This window comes from Schistocerca cancellata, chromosome 1, assembly GCF_023864275.1.
Source record: "Schistocerca cancellata isolate TAMUIC-IGC-003103 chromosome 1, iqSchCanc2.1, whole genome shotgun sequence".
Lineage (NCBI taxonomy): Eukaryota > Metazoa > Arthropoda > Insecta > Orthoptera > Acrididae > Schistocerca > Schistocerca cancellata.
Window position 1 is genome coordinate 179,556,504 of NC_064626.1, and position 22,550 is coordinate 179,579,053.

The window sequence follows — 22,550 nt, forward strand, 5'->3', positions numbered from 1 at the left end:
TGGAGTTACTACATCCGTGGCGCCACAGCTTGGACGCCCAGGCAGCCAGACACCAGTCCAGCTGCCTCAACAGTCACTGATGCACACCCTCGGGCACAGGCCACGCATACTGCAACCAATGGGAGATGAAGGGGGAGAGGACATACGTTGGCTGTGTAGTCTCAGGAGGACAGTGCCTCTGACTCTGACGATGTGTCTGCTTGCCAAAATATTTTACCTGCTGTGGACTATTTGATCAGATTGTAAGACTCTTTCCTTATATTGCCCAGATGTTGCATTGCTATGCTGTTCATCTAAATTTGGTTTAAAATTTAAAGGAAAAATATAACTGAGTGCTGGCTGTATACAGAAGGTTCAGATCAAACAATGAAATTCTGGAATGGAATAACAATAACATGAAATCGCTTCTCACCACATAGGCGAGGCCTGAGCAACAGACATGGCACATTGAAAGACAGTGTTCTTCCTGTGTGTTTGTCTTCTGCTACGTGCCTCCTCCTTGAATGGGGCAGCATTTTATACTGAAGGTTTGGGCTCATGTTTCAGTGTAGCATTGTTTCCAGTTCCGCAGTGTTTTAAAACCATATTGGTATCTATGACAGGGCAATAATAATTGTAATATTGAGTAAAAGTTTTGTATTTGTTGTCAGACCCTTTCACCTGATAAACAGTTTCTCTTTTCTCCTTTGCTATCTTACACTCCTGGAAATGGAAAAAAGAACACATTGACACCGGTGTGTCAGACCCACCATACTTGCTCCGGACACTGTGAGAGGGCTGTACAAGCAATGATCACACGCACGGCACAGCGGACACACCAGGAACCACGGTGTTGGCCGTCGAATGGCGCTAGCTGCGCAGCATTTGTGCACCGCCGCCGTCAGTGTCAGCCAGTTTGCCGTGGCATACGGAGCTCCATCGCAGTCTTTAACACTGGTAGCATGCCGCGACAGCATGGACGTGAACCGTATGTGCAGTTGACGGACTTTGAGCGAGGGCGTATAGTGGGCATGCGGGAGGCCGGGTGGACGTACCGCCGAATTGCTTAACACGTGGGGCGTGAGGTCTCCACAGTACATCGATGTTGTCGCCAGTGGTCGGCGGAAGGTGCACGTGCCCATCGACCTGGGACCGGACCGCAGCGACGCACGGATGCATGCCAAGACCGTAGGATCCTACGCAGTGCCGTAGGGGACCGCACCGCCACTTCCCAGCAAATTAGGGACACTGTTGCTCCTGGGGTATCGGCGAGGACCATTCGCAACCGTCTCCATGAAGCTGGGCTACGGTCCCGCACACCGTTAGGCCGTCTTCCGCTCACGCCCCAACATCGTGCAGCCCGCCTCCAGTGGTGTCGCGACAGGCGTGAATGGAGGGACGAATGGAGACGTGTCGTCTTCAGCGATGAGAGTCGCTTCTGCCTTGGTGCCAATGATGGTCGTATGCGTGTTTGGCGCCGTGCAGGTGAGCGCCACAATCAGGACTGCATACGACCGAGGCACACAGGGCCAACACCCGGCATCATGGTGTGGGGAGCGATCTCCTACACTGGCCGTACACCACTGGTGATCGTCGAGGGGACACTGAATAGTGCACGGTACATCCAAACCGTCATCGAACCCATCGTTCTACCATTCCTAGACCGGCAAGGGAACGTGCTGTTCCAACAGGACAATGCACGTCTGCATGTATCCCGTGCCACCCAACGTGCTCTAGAAGGTGTAAGTCAACTACCCTGGCCAGCAAGATCTCCGGATCTGTCCCCCATTGAGCATGTTTGGGACTGGATGAAGCGTCGTCTCACGCGGTCTGCATGTCCAGCACGAACGCTGGTCCAACTGAGGCGCCAGGTGGAAATGGCATGGCAAGCCGTTCCACAGGACTACATCCAGCATCTCTACGATCGTCTCCATGGGAGAATAGCAGCCTGCATTGCTGCGAAAGGTGGATATACACTGTACTAGTGCCGACATTGTGCATGCTCTGTTGCCTGTGTCTATGTGCCTGTGGTTCTGTCAGTGTGATCATGTGATGTATCTGACCCCAGGAATGTGTCAATAAAGTTTCCCCTTCCTGGGACAATGAATTCACGGTGTTCTTATTTCAATTTCCAGGAGTGTATTTTTATAGGTGGTAGTTAATTGTATTCATAGTTAGTTTCTGTTGAACAATTGTTGTTATTTTTGGCATAGGTGAAGTTAGGTACTATCTGACGAGTAGTTTGATTAATTAAAATGAAACGTTATATTTCAGATTTCTGTTGATTGTTGCATGATCTATTCCAGCGAGGTTTGCATCAATTTCTCTGGTGCTGTAACGGCCAGGGGGATGGCAATGGCTACTGGTTGGTGGGAGTCATCTAAGACGTTGTCAGTAGGTGCAAGAGCTGAACCTGGGACATTGTGGGTTGTTTTGATTGCTTGGAAGACAGAAGTGATATTGTAGGTAATTGCAGAGAAACAAAATGTCAACACAAACTGTTCTTTATTAATCCATTAAACTTGAATAGGCATTTGAGCGTGCTCTCGTCTCTGGTTGGCTCATAATATCCCCACGAGTAGTGATGGCTAAGGTAGATACAATGTGTGGTGTACACACACTATCCAGGTGGTATTGCTGGTACATCTGGAGCTAAGTCAACAGCAGTGGCCAAGCACTGGACTTGGCCTTGTTACAACACGGGGCAAGGCAGTGACTTCTTTTAACTCTGCAATAAGTTGTGGTATCACAGTGATATATCATGGCATTGCTTAAAGTCAGACTGTGAGCAGAAAGGGGCAGCTGGCAGATAACAGTGACGTAGACGCAGAGCTGAGTGGTTTTCTGTTTGTGCCTTGGCCATGAGGAGGCAGCATGTACATCAGTGAGCAGTCTCATTGAGGTGGTATTGGAATGTTGGCTGTGTCATAGTTAGGATGGTGCTCCAAAGTTATGGTAGTAGAACTCGTGGAAACAACTGATACCCAGCAGGCACTGTGCATAGCTCTGCCAGGTCAATCATGACCCACTCTGCTATGTGGGACTTCAGATGCAGCTGTCCGGTGACAAATATTGCTGCTGTATTCCTTCATTCTGTTGAACCCTCTGGCTGACACAGAAACTTAGCAAAAGTCTGTGTTCCAGTCTCGGCTAATTCTGGGTGGCAGTATGTTGAAACATGGAAGTGACCAGCCTCTTGCTGAGGGTGCAGAATTGGCAAGTAAATGACTCAACTGAAGCAGTCAGTGTCTGGAATTAATTGCTGTGGATACATCTCTAGTTCCTATCTGTGTCCTATACTGCTACAGTTTCTCCCTCCTTAGGAAAATCCAACCCTTTACTTCTACTTGAGAGTGTAGCTGTAACAGAGAAATGATAGACACATCATTGTTGCAATGCTTTACACACACGTGCCTCAATTCACAGTAAGCACATCTTGCATAACTTCTACCTTTGCATGTGCTTCTTCCCTTTTCTCTGTTTCACTAAAAGCACTGTCTCACAAGCACTATGGCTGAGTCATAGGTAGCCATAGTGTCATCCCACATTGTGGAAAGAGGATGGGGAATATAAGAAAGGCACTGTAACAGTGTGATCTCACTAGTCTTCCCACTTAATATTTGTACACTAAAATCCACATCTCCCACACTCTCATATTACATATATGATATACTTGTATTAATCTAAATCAAATTCTCATATGTAATGTTACAACATGTCTTGCATCTGCACAAATAGTATTACACGCTTTTCAGTGCTAACATCAAAAACGGGCACTCTTTGACCTGTGAACTGGTTTACATTAATCTAACTGCACGCTGTCCTGTTACCTAACAAATGATGAAAACTGTTAACAAAAGAAACGAATCAGCAGCAGCATTACATTCTCAGTCGTACTAATTGCGGAAAGCACAGTCCATTCTATCTTCCTAATACAAGCAACAGTCTCACAATACATCAATACTCTCTCATAATACTTCATCATATTCCTCACAGTACTTTACAATGAGCCTCCATATTTAAATTCACAACTACATCTGATTCAGAGATTCTACAAGCAGTCAAATGACCCCACTATGCTGAGCTCTCTGCTATCGTTCTTGGGTCACAGCTGCCTTTTAGCTACCCTCCTGTGCTCCTGATACACTCTGCAGAACTTGATAAAACTTTCTCTAGTACTGGATGTGTTCTCCCATTGCAACAGATTTCTACAGACATCATTGAAAAATTTATTGCTATTCTGTACAATTTATCCAAGCAGACTTGGAGTGATTTAATTGATGTCACATGTAACAAACATCTTTCATCTGTGTGGTGTCTCAGCATATTATTGCTTTGGCTCAGTGTTGCATAATGTAAAGATACAAAATCTGAACCATCTGAATGTGTTGTGACTCTACTAGGTTTTTGCTGACCTACCAGTGGTTCCATCTACCTTATTGCTTAACATGCTGTGTTTTAATTATTTGCATATGCCATGTAATAGAAGTCTAATCTAAAATCCTCTAACCTGTTACATAATCTTTACTATTTACAGCACTCACTTTACTTTACAAAATTGCTATTAACACAAAAAAGAAATTACAGCTATTTCCTAAGCTATCTCAGCACCCAAGATTTCCCATGTCAAAGTCAGGCGTTTGTGTAACCTAGTAAATAACGTTCTGTGTATATTTCCAGAGTTCGTGGTTTGGCTCTCAGGCTTTTACCAAATACACTTAAGTCTTAACAGAACAGGCTACAAGGATGCAGAGGATGCAAAGATACAAAATGTATTGATCCCACAAGTGCAAAATTGGACATCTGTGCCACTACTCACATATATTGCTGTCTCAGCTGGATGACTGTTTGAAGTGTTCTGTCATCAGAATGAAACATACGTTCTTCTTTGTCCTTCTTTGTCCTCAAAACCATCTGACTCCTGACACCAGAATGTCCAGGGGGAAAAGACCATTGCCGGTTGGTGGGAGCCATCTTGGCGGTTTTCAGGAGGTGCTCTACTCCCACCTGGAGTGTTGTCAATGTGTTTGGTGGCAGGGGTGACAGAAGTTGTGGTGTCATCTGAAGAACAAGGTAAAGTTGGTATTTCTCAATGGAACCACAAGTAAACATATGCACTGCCAGATGCAGCAATGAATGAGTGACATAGGCATAGACAGTCTGTCAAGAGTTCCTTATGCCACTGCTATAGAACACTTACTTATGGCAGAGCAGAGTGCCGCTCACATCTGTCTGCAGTCATTGCCAAAGATGACGATTGTCTCACTCCATCCATCAGTGTGAGAGCTGTATTAGATAAAAGTGCAGCAATGTTTATAATCAGTACTTCTAAGAAATAGACTATTATCTTGTTCTATATCAAGTGATGTGTTAGTGTTCAGAGCTGAGTATTTCAACTCATAAAAAAATAATCTAATGTTTTATAAGTGTTATAGTATAAACTGAGCCTTCTCCATAAGTAAATCTAAGAATATACCACTGTGGTGACGAGTGTTATTTTCCCGGTTCAACAGCAGTGATGTCGTGGGCAGCTGCAGAGAAACAAATGGTGAACATAAACACTAATTGTTATTTATTAATCCATTAAACTTAGATAGTCATCTAAGAGCACCTTTGTCTCTGACACAATGACTTGTAATATTCCCACTCATAGCAGTGGACGATTGTTGCTGGCATACCAGACAGAGGCAGCCAAGCACTGAACATGGTTCCATTGCGGTATGGTGTAAGACAGCAACGTCTTCTAACTTCATAGTAGTCCACAGCATCCCAGAGACAGACAGCAGTGTTGCCCAAAGTCAAACTATGGACTGATGGCTAGAGAGCAGTGGCAGGCAGATTGCAGACTACAGTGGCCATCTGTCCATGCCTCGGCCATGAGATAGCAATAAGTACATCGGCAAGCCATCTCATTGAGATGCTGGTGGAATGTTAGCGGAGTCTTAGTTACAGTGTGTCTCTAAGGCTACATCAGTAGAACTCATGGCGATAACTGACACATGTCAGCTGCCATGCAGACCCTGCCCTGTTTGGCTTGACCGGGGTTTGAATGCAGCTGTTCTATGTTGAAACAGGCAGAAGAAATATTACTGTCATATTATTTCATCTGATTGAGCCCGCTGGCTGGCACAGAAGGATCCCAAAAGAATTTTAGTGTCCCAGACCCGGTTGTTGAACCATGGAAGTGGCCGGTGTCATGCAGAGGGTGCAGTATTGGCAGATAAATGACTGAAGTGAAGTGATCAAGGTCCAGAATTTGGCACTCTAGATATACACTGATCAGACAGAACATTATGACCACCTACCCAATAGCTGGTATGTCCACCTCTGACACAGATAACAGTGGAGATGAGACATGGCATGGAAGCAGTCACACTCTGGTAAGTTGCTGGATGGAGTTGGCACCACATCTACACACAAAAGTCACCTAATTCTGTTTAAGTTCTGGGGGGGGGGGGGGGGGAATGTACTCTGACGCCAAGTTCACACACATCCCAGATGTGTTCGATCGGGTTCAGATCTTATGAATTGGGGGGCCAGCGCATCAAATGGAACTCGCCACTGTGTTCCTTGAACCATTCCATCATCCTGGCCTAATGACATGGCACATTGTCTTTCTGAAAAATGCCACTGCTGTCGGGAAACATGATCTATGATGGTGTCCGCCGCTCGTGGTCTCGCGGTAGCGTTCTCGCTTCCCGAGCACGGGGTCCCGGGTTCGATTCCCGGCGGGGTCAGGGATTTTCACCTGCCTCGAGATGACTGGGTGTTTGTGTTGTCCTCATCATTTCATCATCATCCAGGAAAGTGGCGAACTTGGACTGAGCAAAGATTGGGTAATTGTACGGGCGCTGATAACCACGCAGTTGAGTGCCCCACAAACCAAACATCATCATCTCAACCACTGTATGATACCCCTTGGCTGTTGTGGTACCTTGCACTAGCTCCACTGGACCCATGGCTGCCAATGTGAATGCTCCCCAGAGCATAATGCACTACTGCCAGCTTGTCTCCATCCCAAAGTACAGATGTCAAGGAGCAGTTGCCCTGGATGATTCGCGCCCTCCAATAGGCATGATGAAGAAGGTATCGGGATTCATCACACCACACAATGCTCTGCCACTGTGCCAATGTCTAATATCAATGGTCACATTGCAATTTCAGTCATAGTTGCTAATGTCATGGTGTAACATTGGCACATGCATGGGTCTTTGGCTGCGGAGGCCTGTTGTTAGGAGTGTTTGGTGCACTGTATGTTCAGACGCACTTGTACTCTGTCCAGCATTAAAGTCTGTTGTTAGTTCCACCACAGCTTGCATCTACCCTGTCTTACCAGCCTGCCCAGCCTACGATGTCCGATATCTGTAAAGAGGGGTGGCGGTCCAACCCCAAGATGTCTGGACTTAGTTTCACCTATGTTTAGCCATGTGTTGAAGACACTCACCTCAGCACTCCTCAAACACCCAACAAGTTGTGCAGTTTCCAAAGTGCAAGAGCCGAGCCTGGAGGCCATCATAATCTGCCTTCAGTCAAACTCGGATAGATTGTGCATCTTCGCCATTCTACACATGGACAGCATGCTCACTGATACTACGCGCACCATGCATGTTCCTGACTAGCTGTCATTCCTCGCCAGATGGTGCTGCTATCGCCTATATGGGTTTAAACTGATAGCAGGTTGATGGCCATAATATTCTGGCTGATTAGTGTATCTCTGAACACTGCCTGTGTTCTATGCTGCTACAGTGCTTACTGTATTTATCTTTTGTATGAGTTCAATCCATACAGGAGTTTCATGTTTTTTATACTGTCAGAATTAGTCGCAAAATATAGTAAGGTCAGGACCAATTTTACCATCTGTACTACTAACAATAAGTCCATTCATGAGGCACATTACATCAGCACTTGAAGGGTGACATATCACAATTACCGTATTTACTCGAATCTAAGCCGCACTTTTTTTCCGGTTTTCGTAATCCAAAAAACCGCCTGTGGCTTAGAATCGAGTGCAAAGCTAGCGGAAGTTATGAAAAATGTTCGTGCGTGCCGCCACAACTAACTTCTGCCGGCGAATACATGTAGCGCTACGCAAGCATACTTTGTAGGCACAAAGATAAATACTGGCGCCAAAACCTCTGTGTCAGTAAATAATTTTAAAAAAAAAAAAAGTGGAAGACGAGATTTTTTTTCTCCGCCACGAGTTTCGACCACTGCATTTTCATACATTATCCAACGAAGTAAATACAAATTCCGTATTGTTCATCTTCGAATGTAGCACAATTTCAGTGTACTACGAAAATCTGACTGGCAAGACTGTTTGGGATGTTTGTCAATATGGCCAACTCTACGTTCTGAATTTTTTCCTGTCTGTGAGAAGAGATGGTTGCTAATAGGAACCTGATGAAATTTGAATCACATACAGTATTCTCTTCACCATAAGAATAATACGAATATAAACATTTTGCCATGTATTCTTTCGTGTTTGCTGCTATCTCATTTAAATCCTGTCTGCCTAATAAACTACGAAACTATAGAGTGAGACAACAGCAAACGTGGAAGAATATACATATCATGTCATGTTTATATTCGTATTATTCTTATGTCTAATAGTGATACAGTCAGAAATGAAGCACGGCAAGTGACTAGATTTTTAAATCTAAGATGACTGTAATTTCTGTGCAGAATTTGATGTAATAAAGAACCGGCCGCAAAGATTTTCAAACGGAGAAAAATTTTCACAAACTCTCGTTCAGAACATGTTCTATCATACGCAGTCTATTATTTGATTCTTGTTGATCATTATCAAAGAAAGCAGCAGTGTAAGTAACAACAAATAGCAGTCTCTTGCCATTGTTTCGCTAATGAGACGATTCCTCTCTCTCTCTCTCTCTCTCTCTCTCTCTCTCTCTCTCTCTGTTTTAATTGTACGCGGCGGTAGCACGCACAAAAGCAAGCCATGCCGCGAGCCGCGACTGGCGGTAAACACGCACTATCAGAATGCGACAAACAATGCATGACACAGTGCAGTAATGCATTTTCAGCTTAAGAGTGACGCAAACACCTATAACAAAGAAAACGGCATTTATCAGATCAAAGTAAAATAAGCAATCGATTCAAACCAGACGAAGCACGTGAAAAAGGAAGGGTATCCGTATATATACGGACGGAGCGCCTGACGCATAGCAATGGCTACGTGGTAAAGCTTAACTGCTAAGCTTACAACTCGAACCAAACTACTGTAGCTGTATCGTCATTCATTCGACCTAAATTGTCTATCATATTACAGTGGACCAACTTTGTTTCGATTTGGAGATGCGGCCTAAAACTTTTCTCTCCCCTTGAATTTCGAGTCTCAAATTTCAGGTGCGGCTTAGATTCGGGAAATTTTTTTTTCCTTTATTTCGAGTCTCATTTTTCAGGTGCGGCTTAGATTCGAGTGCGGCTTAGATTTGAGAAAATACGGTATGTAATTTTTATCTAACTTGTATAAATGTCCACTTTTGTGAAGCACATCATCTCCTATTTCAATTTTTCCTTCTTAAGAGTGGTGTTAAATAAATAAGAGAATTTTTAACTGCAATATGTTTCACACAAAAAGTTGCCCACAATAACTAGTTCCTAGTGAGTAACTTTTTAATTTATAATGTAGTGTTCCACTGGTTTTTAGTCCATTTCAGTTATTACTGACACATGCAGTGAAAGTTGTTTCACAAATAATTGGGATACCTAAGGCTTGTTTCTTAAGTATTGTACATTTAGATGTTCTGTCCTTATTGGTGGTGCCCTTTCCTGTTGACTTACTACTGTGCAAGTGTTATTTATGTGAGAGAGACTTACAGTTTGTACATTATATTTCAAGGTCCTTTAGAGCTGTACCTCTAAGATGGGTTACTTAGTTCTAAGTCTGACTTTTCTTTGGGTATAGAATCTTTGATAATCTGATATATGGTGTTCCATTATTCTAAAAAAAGCTTTTTACTGTTGTCTAGGACAGTAGTATCTTACACTGTACTGCTGTATGGGTTACTAGCTTCCATTTTCATGTGTAGACCATAATTTACATGTTCATCACAGATCATTTTGACTATATCTAGCAAATGTATATAGTTAAATTTATGAAAACAGTTGTTTTAGCTTCAAATTATAGTTTTCTGTTTATTAGTTATTAATACATAACCTCTGTGGCAAATTATGTCAGACTGGCATATTTGTTGCATCAGAATCAAATTACTATAACATAAAACAAATGTGAAGCACTAAATCAAGTAATTGTGCTGAACAACTTTCAAAGCACATTGTCAGTTATTATCTAAGTTTCATGATAGAAGTAGGTATTCATTGTGTGAGAATGAAATATTATGTGATAACAAGTGCCTGCTAGTAGTTGGCAACGTAAATCAAAGCTAAACAAGTTTACTTAACTTTCAAAACCTGGTGTAGCTAGGCAGTTATGTCACATGGACAACGGAAACATACAAGGAGAAAACTGAACAATTATTAAATAACTGAAAAAGAGCAGCACACGTGGATTTGATGATACGCCATATGATTTTATGAAGCGAAGTGCACTATACTTTAGTGTTGTATTGTGCAATGTGTCATTCAAAGGCAGTCAGTTTTCAGATAGCCTGAATACTTAATAGCAAAGTAATTTATAATAATGGGGAAAGAGGTATCTCATAGGTTGCTATATCCTGCTATTAGTGCATTTGAGTGTGCCGACTGTGGTGTCACCATGCATGTGCACTTGAATCGGTCACCAACTGTTTCAGTGCAGGCTGGCCACTGGAGGGCACATGTGGAAAGTGTGCATGTAGTGTGTTCTCCGCCACTCCGACTGCTGGCGACTCGTGCATATATAAACATGGAGCAGTGCTTTTTGACCCACTCTGTGGCCTTTCAGTTGCACCATGAACATAGTTTGTTCTGTGTCTTTTATGTGCGAGTTCACGAGAGCCTTATTTTCATTATTATTCAGAGGCTGATGAGTAAAGCCATATTTGTGTTACTTGGATCAGTGTCATGTATTACTTGGTTACTACAAAAATGGTGATGAGGGTGAGTCAGTTTCTGAGTATGCAGTTAGTCATTATGAATTCTGTGCTACCGGACCTGATTGAACAGCCTACTGTGGCAGTGACCATTTAGTTGGCTTCCATTAACAGAGAGGGCACTGTTCCACTGGTCCAAACACCCACTCTTCCTCCGTATGATGATTCAGGCGAGGTCTGGGAAGCTTATGAAAAAGACTCATACTATAGCATTTTTTGGCTTTTGGTGTGACACACGAATTTGTGCAAAGCCTTCTTCCTCTCATGGATTCTACCCAAAGAGTATCAATTACTGTGTCAGCTTGCCCTTTACAAGAACCAGCAGCTCATTCTTTTGATCACATGTGCAGTTTATTGTCCAACTACCATCACACACAACTGCATGTCGTAGCACCACGAGTTGAATTCTACTGATGCTCCAAGAAAACAAACCAGGGCCAGGGCAGCCGAACTTCACAGCCTTAGCCGTAAGTGTCAATTCGTTACTGATGCCCATAATCACACTTATGCAGTTTCTATTGTGTGCAACACGATTATTTGTTTAGCTCTGAATACAGGTAGTGGGTGGTCAAATTGAAGTATGGGGTGATGTGGCAATAGTGTTACAAGATGTGCGCCCCAGGATGACAGATAGTTTGCACGAGGAAGCAGCAGTGGTGGTGATGGTGGTAAACACGTGGGCCATGCACACCGAGCAGATCAAGGCCATCCCAAGCAGCTGTGACTACCACAGCGCCAGCATCAGCATTCTCTGTTTCCATCTTTTCCTTTCTGTTTTGTCCAGCATGAACATTCGGCGTTCCCTAAGTGCTGGGCTACTTTTAATGCATTCCAGAAGAAAGACCACTTCGCCTTCGTGTGTCGTTTGCCAAAGGTTGCTCAGGATATGGACATATACTGTGAGACTCCAAAGCTTGTGACTTCTTGCAAGTTCTTTATCGAGTTAAGTGCTTTTTTCCAAGTGCTCCAGCTACAGATCAACACAGGTGCTGCAGTCACATTATTGAATTCTCAGACCTATGTGAGTTTAGGCTCACAACCATCATTGACATCGGTCACACAGATGTTGGTCAGTTATAAGAAACAGAACATTGCCCTGTTGGGACAATTTATAGCTTCTGCCTCTTACAAGTCAGTGGTTCATTCCGTTACATTTTTGGTGGTTGCTGATACCGCTGTTGAGAACTTGTTCGGGATGGACATATTTCAGGCATTTGAATTTTCTATCACCGATGCAATTTCCTGTCACTGACACAGGTCACCTTGTGTCTCATCAGGTACCATATTCTCAATTGGAAACATTGTGTGACGAGTTTTCGAACTTGTTTTTGGAAGGCATAGGATGTGCTATGAATTTGTGCTCGTATTTCTTTGAAATCCGTGGCTCGGCCTTGTTTTTGTCATGCACATCCTATTCCTGTCACCCTTAAAAATCAAGTGAAAGCAGAATTGGACAGACTTAAGTCTCTATGGGTGGTCCAGCTTGTTATGGCTAGTGAATGGTTGTCTCTGCTGGTCGTAGTTTGGAAGGCGTTGGGGAAACTCAGCCTCTGTGGCGACTTCAGTACTACTGTCAGCATGCAGTCCAGCGTGGATACATATCCTCTGCCACACCAAGAGGAACTGTTTTCAAAAATATTTGGGTGCCCAGTACTTTTCCAAAATTGATATGTGTGAAGCATACCTGCAAGTTTCTGTGGATGAAGAATGTTGGCAAGGTCTGGTTTTGAATTCTCCTTTTGGTCTCTATCAATATTTGTGCCTTCCTTTTTAGTGTGGCTAGCACCCCTGCTATTTTCCAACAATTTCTAGTGCAACTGACTATGCCTGTCCCAGTTGCATTAATTATGTGGGTGATATTGTCATCACAGGCTCCTTCATGGCCAATCACTTGAAAAATGTGTGCACTTTGTCTTCTGTCTTACAGTCTGCACACTTATGGTGTAACCTCGCAAAATTTCAGTTTTTTCAACATTCTGTTGTCTCTTTGGGGTTTGAGGAATCATAGAATGAGGTTCACCCTCTGCCACAACAGGTCTCCACTGCTATGTCTGTGCCCCACGAAGGAACTTCAAGCCTTCCTAGGGAAGAGAGCCTACTACGATAAATTCGTGCTAGGGGCACCCACATTGGCTGACTGGTTGCATGCCTTATTCTGCAAGAATGTACCTTTTTGCTGAAACCAAGAATGCAAATGTGCTTTTTAAATGTTCAAACTTTGTTTAGCTATGTTCTCTCTGGACCAGCACACTGTTTTCGTGACTGACACCTCACAATATGGCCTAAACGTGGTCCTAGCACACCAATATGCTGACAGCTCTGAACATCATGTGCTTTCATCTCTAAATCTCTCACTCTAGCCCAGAAATTTACTCTGAGGTGGAAAAAGAGGCTCTTGCCATAGCCCATGCTTTCTGAATACTTCACATATTTTTGTATGGCTCCAAGTTTCACCTTATTACTGATCTCGCACTTCCTTTCATGACGAGGCAGCAAACTGCTTACAGCACTGTTCTTGTCTTGCTACAATTACAGAATCCATTTTTGACCTACATCTAAACATGCCATTGCAGATGCCTTGTCTTGCCTCCCTGTGGGTCATGGTCCTGACTTTGCTTCCATCGTGATGTTGAAACTGAGGCCACAGTCGAGGGTTTCCCAATTACGAGCTGGCATAGTGTGGCTGAAGTTGCTGCTGAGCCAGTTCTCCACCAGGTGATTCAGTTTGTTCAACAAGGCTGGCCAGTTAAACCACAGGGTAGGTTTCAGACCCCCCCCCCCCCTGCACAACTATTTTTCCTTATGGTATCATCTATTTGTTTTTGATGATGTTTTGCTGTTGTCCATGGAAGATGTCTCTCCTAGAGTAGTTATTCCTGCTGCATTTCAGTACAAGGTTCTATACCTTCTCCACCAGGGCCATTTGGGAGTTTCACACACTAAGCTCTTAACTAGGAGACATGTTTTTTGGCCACGAATTGATGGCAAAATTGTCCATTTTGTTACAGCTTTTGAGCAGTGTGCCTGATGACAGACAGCTCCCAGGGCATCCCTGTATCCTGTCCCTTTTTTACAGGCCCCTTCTTGAATTCCTATTGGCTCTTGGTTGTGGATGCATTTTTCTAGGTTCCTTACATTCTCTCGTGTGTGTGTGTGTGTGTGTGTGTGTGTGTGTGTGTGTGTGTGTGTGTGTGTGTGGACATTTTCTGAGGTTACACTTTTGAGGGCTTTTTTTTTTTTTATTGATGGTTACACAGTACTTTAGTTTGTGATAATTGGCCTCAGTTTATTTCTCACACCTTTCAGTTGTTTTGTTCCCATCTTGGCATTTGTCATTTTACGGCTCGACCATTTCCACCCCCAATCAAACAGTGAGGCAGAATGACTAGTGCGTGCATTTGAGTCTTGAATGAAAAAGTTTGTTGTGGATTCTTCACTGGATGATGCCCTTCTCTGTTTTCTGAGCATCTATCGCTTCACACCCATGGGAGAGCAGGGCCTGACTGAGTTGCTTCACAGCCAGCAGCCATGCATGCTCCTTCACCTTCTGTGGCCTGTGCCGCACCGCTGCAGTCCGTCCGGCCTCTTCGCACTGGGATCGTTGGTGTGGGTCGATGGTGGCCCAAGTGGATACTGGCCACTATTGTCTGCTGTTGAGGATGTCATCATTGTGATGTCTGTACGGCTGAGTGCTAGTGATGTGCCAGTTTGATCAGTAGCATACCCTCTCACTGCTGGAAGCTTCAGGTTTACAGGTGTGGCCCTTGTCAGAGCAGCCCTGCTGTGGAGACACCCCCATTCCATTGGCTGCCTCATCCATGTGTTGCACCCTGTGGTTTCTGTTTCCCAGCACCAGGCTCCAAGTCTGTCTCTGGTCATAGGTGCATTGCCACAGCGTGCTGTTCCGGTCAGGTCACATTCAACAGCCACTTCTTCAATGTTGCCTCAGCCATTGTCACCGGCGGGTCCAGCCCTGTCTCCTCTGCTCTGGGACTTGCCTGCTGATGATGATGCAGAGATGGCGATGGCACTCTCCTCTCCAGTGCTGTCGTTGGATGATGCAAGGGCCCACCGAGCTTGGGCATGCCCATGTCCTTGCACATTCCGGCTCTGTGCTCCTCTCCCTGACCAGGACATCGTCCCATTCTGTGCACAGAGTTTGGAGTCACTGCAAGTGTGCGCTTGAATAAGTCACTAACTGTATCAGCATGGGCCAGCCACTGGAGGCTGCCTGTGGGAAGCATGAGCATGGCTCAGTCTCTGCCATGCTGTCTGCCGGTAACTCACGCATATATATGTGCAGAGCACCACAGACTGACCTGCTCTGTGTTCTTCCAATTATATTATCAACGACAATTGTTCTGTGTCTTATACATGTGGGTTCATGAGAGCCTTGTTTCCATTATTGTTATGAATAAAGCCATATTTGTATTGCTTGGATCGGTGTCGTATTACTTGGTAACTACGTGGGTGGGTAACTTATTGGAGTTGTAGAAGTGCAGTCATGTGTGTAATGTAAGCAAGCAAATAGTATAGTGTGAGGTTGCACTGTCTAGTGACACTGAATGTCCAGAGTGTACTTATCAGCAGCAAGTGGCAAGACAGTCCATATGGCGATCCAGAACAGAAGTCAATTACTGTGTTGTGGATAAAAGATTGGCATTTGATTGACAATATTTAAAATTCAAGAACTCAATTTTACCCTTTTAAGATTGTGGTCTGTGCTTGGCGATTATGAGTTAATCATATGACACAGCAATACTTCCAACTTAAGGATGAGAATAAAATGACCTAATAGTGGATCTAAAAATGAAAAGCACTGGTATCCAAGAGGAAATTAAGCTTTTGAAATAAGCAAAGAACATAAGGATGATAGCAAGAAATTAACAATGATCATTTTTGTTGAAGCAGAGGTTAATTGAGATGCCAAAATATGCTGAATCCTTCACTAGTACACTCCCCAGTTGTTTGTGCTCTTGTCAAAAGCAGCAAAATGGGGGAGGGGCAGTGGAGCATAATACTACTGAATCTCAAGAAAGCAACAGCTGCACCTGTTCTTCATAATGTTTCTGCAGTAACTGTAAATGCAGCTGGTGCCATGGCTGCTGTCTTGAGAACAGTTACTCCTGAAGAGCCAAGCGCTAATGATGCTTCACATACTGTTACATTACAAGGATGATCTGAAAAGTTCTCAGCGTTCTCCATAAATTAGAACACTATTGCATGACTAAGGATGAGAGAACGGTCAAATTGCTTAGTGTGAAAGTGATAGTCATTCCCTCCAGTTTTTGGCTGTAGGCAGGTGTCTGAATAAGGTACACTGATGTATGCTTGGAAAAGGAAAGGGGGAGGGGAGTAGAGTATCATGAAGTGAGAAACTTTCTATACGAAAGTAGGGTTGATGCCAACAAAAAATAATTCAAGGTTTATAAATGTGTATGATAACTCTTCTACTTCAGTTTCTACCATGAATAAATGGACTTCTGAATTTAAGCAAGGCTATAATAGTGCCAAAGATGATCCATGTGTAGAATGTCTGGGACGTATAACCTCACCAGAAATCATCAAAAAAGTGCACAATATGATTTTGGAAGATCTGTGTACGAAGGTATGTGAAATTGCCAAGATTTTAGGGATTTCAGATCACCATGTCGGCTATATTTTGCATGAAAAATTAGACATGATACCCTTTGGGATGTTGCAACTGCTCATGGTGGATCAGAAACAAATTCATACAGTTCCTAGTAGTGTTTAGTTGCATCAGTATGTGGCAGTGGATGAAACATGGATTCACCACTACACACTGAAATGGAAACAACAATCTAAACAGACAGCTCCAAAGAAGGTGAAGGTGATGTCATCAGTGGGAAAGTTCATGGTATCGGTGTTTTAGGAAGCAAATGAAAATATGGAAATTGACCATTTCCAAAAACTAAAACATTAGCTGGAGAATATTATTTTAAACATCCAGCAGATTTGGATGTGAAATTAGAGAAAATAGACATGGTTTGCAGTTGAGGGAGGGGGGGGAGAATCATTTTGTGTCAAGACACTGCACCTGCCCACAAAAGTGTCTTGGTAATGGCGACGTTGAAGGATCTGCACTGTGAAGTATTGGAAACTCTGCCCTATACCACAGTTTTGACTCCCGCAGACTTTTGTAACCTCAATCTTCCTTGCTGGTAAGTGTTTTTTCTTCGGCCAAGAACTGATTGTAGATCTAGATGATTATTTTGTGGCACTTTCATAACACTTGCGCTTTAGAATGAAATAATGTCGCTGAAGTACTGCTGGCTGAGGTGTTTTAAGATAAAGAAGAAAGGGCATATGGTTAACATGTCTGTCCCCACCTTTGATGCATCCCTTCACCCAGATTATTTCATATTTCAGTTATGTTGTAACCTCTTTCAATATTTTTGAGTTCTTTGCAGAAGTAAATATGCTGTTATCATTGGCATCTGACTATCCATAAGATACATATTTCAATCAGAATTTAGTATTTTGTCACTGTTCGGTTCCAATTTCAGTTAGCTTTTTGTTCCTAGTATTATGTTGGCATTATTACCTATAATAAGCAAAAAATAATTGAGATACCTTTACATGAATGTTCCTGCAGTTTGCCAATACTGAATTAATTTTTTTTCCTTCTACAAGAACGTAAGCGGCTTCAAATCAGAGGACCACAATTGATTCCGGATACAATGCAGCAAATAGTGAGGCTTACTTTTGCATTGCATGTAAAGAACACAGCAAGCACCAGTTCAGCGAACCCTATAGTAGAACTGAGGATGGTCTGATTGCAGGAGGTAGACTCCATTACTGTAGTACGACCTCCTATATGTATCCATTTACACCCAGTACACTCAGCAGCCTTTGGCAAAGCCTAAAAATCTCAGATGAGACTTTGTAACAAACTTATGGCGTGTACATTGGCCTTCTTTTCTGCTTTACCCACTATTTCCCTAAAGGCTTCCATTACCCATCTAAAGCTGGACCTCCCAATGACCAAAATACCCTCTGTGCTTGTCTGATCTTGGCAGGAAAGTTGGCAATGAGGCAGTCTCTGGCTGAGATTGTTATCAACACTAGGGAGCACTTCATATCTGTTGCTAAGGCACAAGGGGATGACCATATTCCCAGCACCCACATGCAACTTCCACACAGATGCATGCAAATGCACAATTGTCCAAACCAGTCAGATGTTATGCATCAGATGATGCAATGAGATCAGGTTTTCCAGGGATTGACAACAGCACCAGAGATGTTGCAGCTTTCACCACTGGTACCACAACATCACTGCAGCTAAGAGAAGTAGTGTGAAGTCTGACAGCACTGGCTAATACAGCTCCAGATTTTCCCAGAGGGTGGCCAATGCATAAGATTGAGACTTGCAGTCATCACTGTGATCTTGGGTTATTGCTGTGTAAGTTGTAAATGTCAATAAAGAAATTAAATTTTCATGAGTTGTACCCCACGAAGTATTCTGTTTAAGTTCCTCCAAAGTTTGTAAAATTTTGATCCTGAAAGTTTGGGACACCCTACATATGATATTAGCCAGATACCTTTGTTCCCATTGATCTGATGCAGAACATGTCTTGAGTATTTTGACTTAACCACTATTTGTGATTCGGTTGAGAAATGACAAGCCTCGAACTATGAATAAACTGGTAGTGTAGAGTATTAGTTCGAATTGTTATTGATGAACATTACCTTTTAAAAAATCAAAAATTAAGTTCCTGTTTTGTTAGTTTTCTCCTGCTGTATAGTTATACACAGCCCAGTTTTTCACCTCCTGTGTAGTTATACTGAGTCCAGTCACATTAATGTGACCAATGCCTATGTTAGACATCAGTATGCAATAACTGCTCACAGATGGCAGGTGGCAGGTATATATAGCATGTCGGGGGCAGAGAAAACAGTGCAGTCTTTGTTGTAATGTGGAAACGGTGATTATCTGATATGGCATGATCATTGGCTTTTGAGCCAAGTGTGGAAGTATTTCCAAAATGTGTGTGTGTGTGTGTGTGTGTGTGTGTGTAAACTTTTCTGTGCTGCCATGGTTAAAGTGTACCATGCATGGTAAAACGGAGCTATCCAAAACCAGTGCCAAGGCAACTGTGGTGTAACGGGCCGTAGATGACAGGCGTGAACGATGGCTGCGGAGATGCTTACAAGTGAATAGACATGCAACTGTTAAGCAACTGACCACCCAGATGAACCAAGGGCCACCAAACATGTTTTTTCAAAGACCGTTCAGTGGATGTTGCTTTTGTATGGGCCTCTATGGCAAGCACCTGGTTCATGCACCCATGCTGATTGCTGTTTATTGTTGATGAAGGCTGGAATTTGCACACCAATACTGCAACTGGATGCTCGCTGCATGGTGATAGGTGGCCTTTTCAGATGAATCATGTTTTATGCTGCATCGGACAGATGGACGTTGGTGTGTACAGGGAACACATTCCAACAGTCACTGGAAGGGTCCAGGCCAGAGGAGGGTATGTTATGGTCTGGGGTATGTTTCTGTGGCATTCCCTGTGTGACCTCATCATTCTGGAAGGCACAGTGATTCAGTACAAGTGTGCATCTATCTTTGGGGATATCTCCACCTCTACACGTAGTTTGTTCTTCCTCAGCACAGTGGCATTACCAGCAGGACATGCAACATGTCACACGGCTTGCAGTGTATGTGCATGGTTTGAATAGCACCAGGATGAGCTTACTGTACTCCCCTGGCCACAAATTCTCTAGATTTAAACAAAATCGAGAATTTGTGGAACAACCTTGATAAGGCTGTTTGCACTGTGGATCTCAACCAAGAAACATAGTGCAGCTAGCCATGGCACTGAAGTTGGAATGGCTCCACATCCCTGTTGGTATCTCCAGAACCTCATTGACACTCTTCCTAAGTGTCTTGCAGTGGTCCGCACTGGAAATGCTGGCAGATTTTCGTTTTTCTTTGTTAAAAGCAAAACCAAAGTGTAAATGCTCTCTTTGTAGTTATTTGTTTATTCATTCATTTTGAATACCTGCTTGTAAAGTAAGCATCAGGAAATACAGTGTTACTTTCATTTTCTCAATTTATGGAAAACAGATTTTTTTTTTTTTTTTTTTTGTCCATATTATTCTAATGAAATGGAACTTTTATGCACTTAACTACAGTTTGAATGAGAAGCTGGAAGCTACAGATTATTTAGAACTTACCCATGTGTTGGCTGAAGTGAAACATTGGTGTTATATTTGTGGAGGTCTTGTCTTTCCTATGGGTTCTGCTGCGCGTATTGATGTGGCCGGGCTTTTTCTTCAAGATTCATTTTTATTTACAAACTGAAAGGTAGAACATTAAATACTCTCTGCGAAAGATATTACTACTGATTGAGATGATCCCATAACATTTTTGCATTAAATGTGCCAAGCAGCAATGTAAGAATTCATTAAACATGCTACTCTTACTACATGCTGACTGAGTGTTGACTAAAAACTGACCTGTACTACTAACATATTTCAACTGTATTAACACCACACAAAAAGTGCCCCAACTGAATAGCTGTCAGAGTATTGTTCTTCAAATTTACAATGTTTCATAGTTTTGCTTTGTACAAATATTTTTTTTTATTTAATCACAACTTTGGATTTGTTCACTACGCCCTCATATGTTTTTATACAATGTTGACTTGATTTCCTCTTGCAACATGAACACATTTGTGCACACGATTCATAAATTTTATATGAACTGATATAGAAAATCATAATTAACAGACATGTGTCATAAATTGCGCCAGGAGCACAGTGAAATACTAGTTTCTAAATCTTTTCTTGCTCCTTTTTTCCCACCTCCCAAACCCACAACCTTCTGACGCTGTGCCTTTTGGCATTCTAGTCCCTGCACACAGCCCAGACAGCGTTGATTTCTCTTCCCGTCCATATACTACTGTCCCTTCCCCTTCCCTGCCTCCCTCCAGACTGCTTCTTGCATTCCAAATGATAGTGGCATTCTGGCCTAAGATGCTTGATTTGGCAGTCGTGTGTGCATGAGGTGAACTTGCCTGTGTGAATGGTGTGTGTTTCTCTTTTGCTGATTAGGGCTGTGGCTGAAAGCTTTATGTAAGTGTCTTTTGATTTTTTTGGTTGTGCCTGTCTGCAACTTAACATGTCATCCTTATGGTAAGTAGCAATCTATCTTTGCCTAAATTGTTGATATTCCTAGTTTATGTCCTGTAATTTAAAGTTGTTGAAACATTTTATTGAATATTATCAGTTTTGAAATTCATAATTTTCCTTGATTAGAGCATGATAAAATGAAAGCTGGACTACAAAATAAGTAAATATAAGTAACGATATTTTTTACATGAAATCTGCCAAGCAGCAATTTAGGAATTCATTAAAAAGTTGTCTCAAATTGCATTACTATTAGCATTTTCATTAAGTGTGTTGAAAATAAGTTCATTTACAGACCACTTGTATCACTGGGTATGGATACAATATTTGTCACTATCTCATTTTATCTAGTTATTGTATAATGCATTAATTTGGTTGTTTACATTCTTTTCCAGGCAGCCGGCGGTTAAAGGAGAGGAGAGATCAGGTAAGCTTTCATTAATTAACTCCATTTGTTGTGGTTTCCAGGCATCTTGCAATCTGGTCTTGGCTATTTGCCTTCTTTACAGCTGTAGTTCCCCCATTTACCCCTCTCCTACTGAATGGAAACAATCCCCAGATTGAGTTTGTACCATTCATTGCAATATCCATTTTTCCAGTGGTCCTAATTTAATGAGATATCCAGGAGAACATCTATGGAGTTTGGAAAGTAGCTGAGAGTTGCTGACTGAATGAAAGCTGTGAAGGTGGATCATTAATAATTCCTAAATAGTTCGGTCTACAAGAGCATTGGTAGTGAAAGGCAGGAATCTTATTTCAAGTTCCATTCTATCACACAGTTTTAACCTTTTAGTGCATTCTTTATTGGTTCTGCAGTAGCGTTGTACTTCATAAATTACAAAATCACATTCTGCCATGTATTACATAATTTTATATTACAGTGAAAATAGGTTTCTATATTATACAATCATGGACAAATGAAGTGCAGCTCAAAATTAAGTACTAATTTCATGCAAAAAAGGCATATTTTGGCGTAATTTTGCGTTGCAAACACTGTTTGTTAAACCAAATGTGTTGTGTTGACTTTGTTTTTTGTCTCAGTAATCTACTATAAATGACGGATAAATGTGCCACAACAGCACAATTATCTGTCTTTCATAGTAGATTACTGAGACAAAAAGCAAAGCCAACCAACACATTTGGTTTAACAAACAGTGTTTGCAATGCAAAAGTATGCCAAAATACATCTCTATAAAATATTGTAGAACAAAAGCAAACTGGTGCTTTTCATTTATTATAATGCTGTTCTATGAAGAACGGACAGAAGATTCTGTTAACATAAAAAAAAGGCAATTGGCAATAGTCATTGGTTTGAATCTCTGTAATGATATTAAATGATCTGTTGGAAATAAAACATTCATA

At 42.4% G+C, this 22,550-nt stretch overlaps 1 protein-coding gene across 5 annotated transcripts in view; it reads left to right on the plus strand.

The window, feature by feature from the left end:
* LOC126168357 (uncharacterized) overlaps nt 1-22,550 on the plus strand; it is a 219,891-nt gene that overhangs the window by 93,776 nt on the left and 103,565 nt on the right. For all 5 annotated transcript variants that reach the window (XM_049920551.1, XM_049920550.1, XM_049920549.1 and 2 more), the window contains one exon: nt 21,584-21,615. In XM_049920551.1, the coding sequence (XP_049776508.1) occupies nt 21,584-21,615 (32 nt within the window). The remainder of the gene's footprint in view (nt 1-21,583; nt 21,616-22,550) is intronic.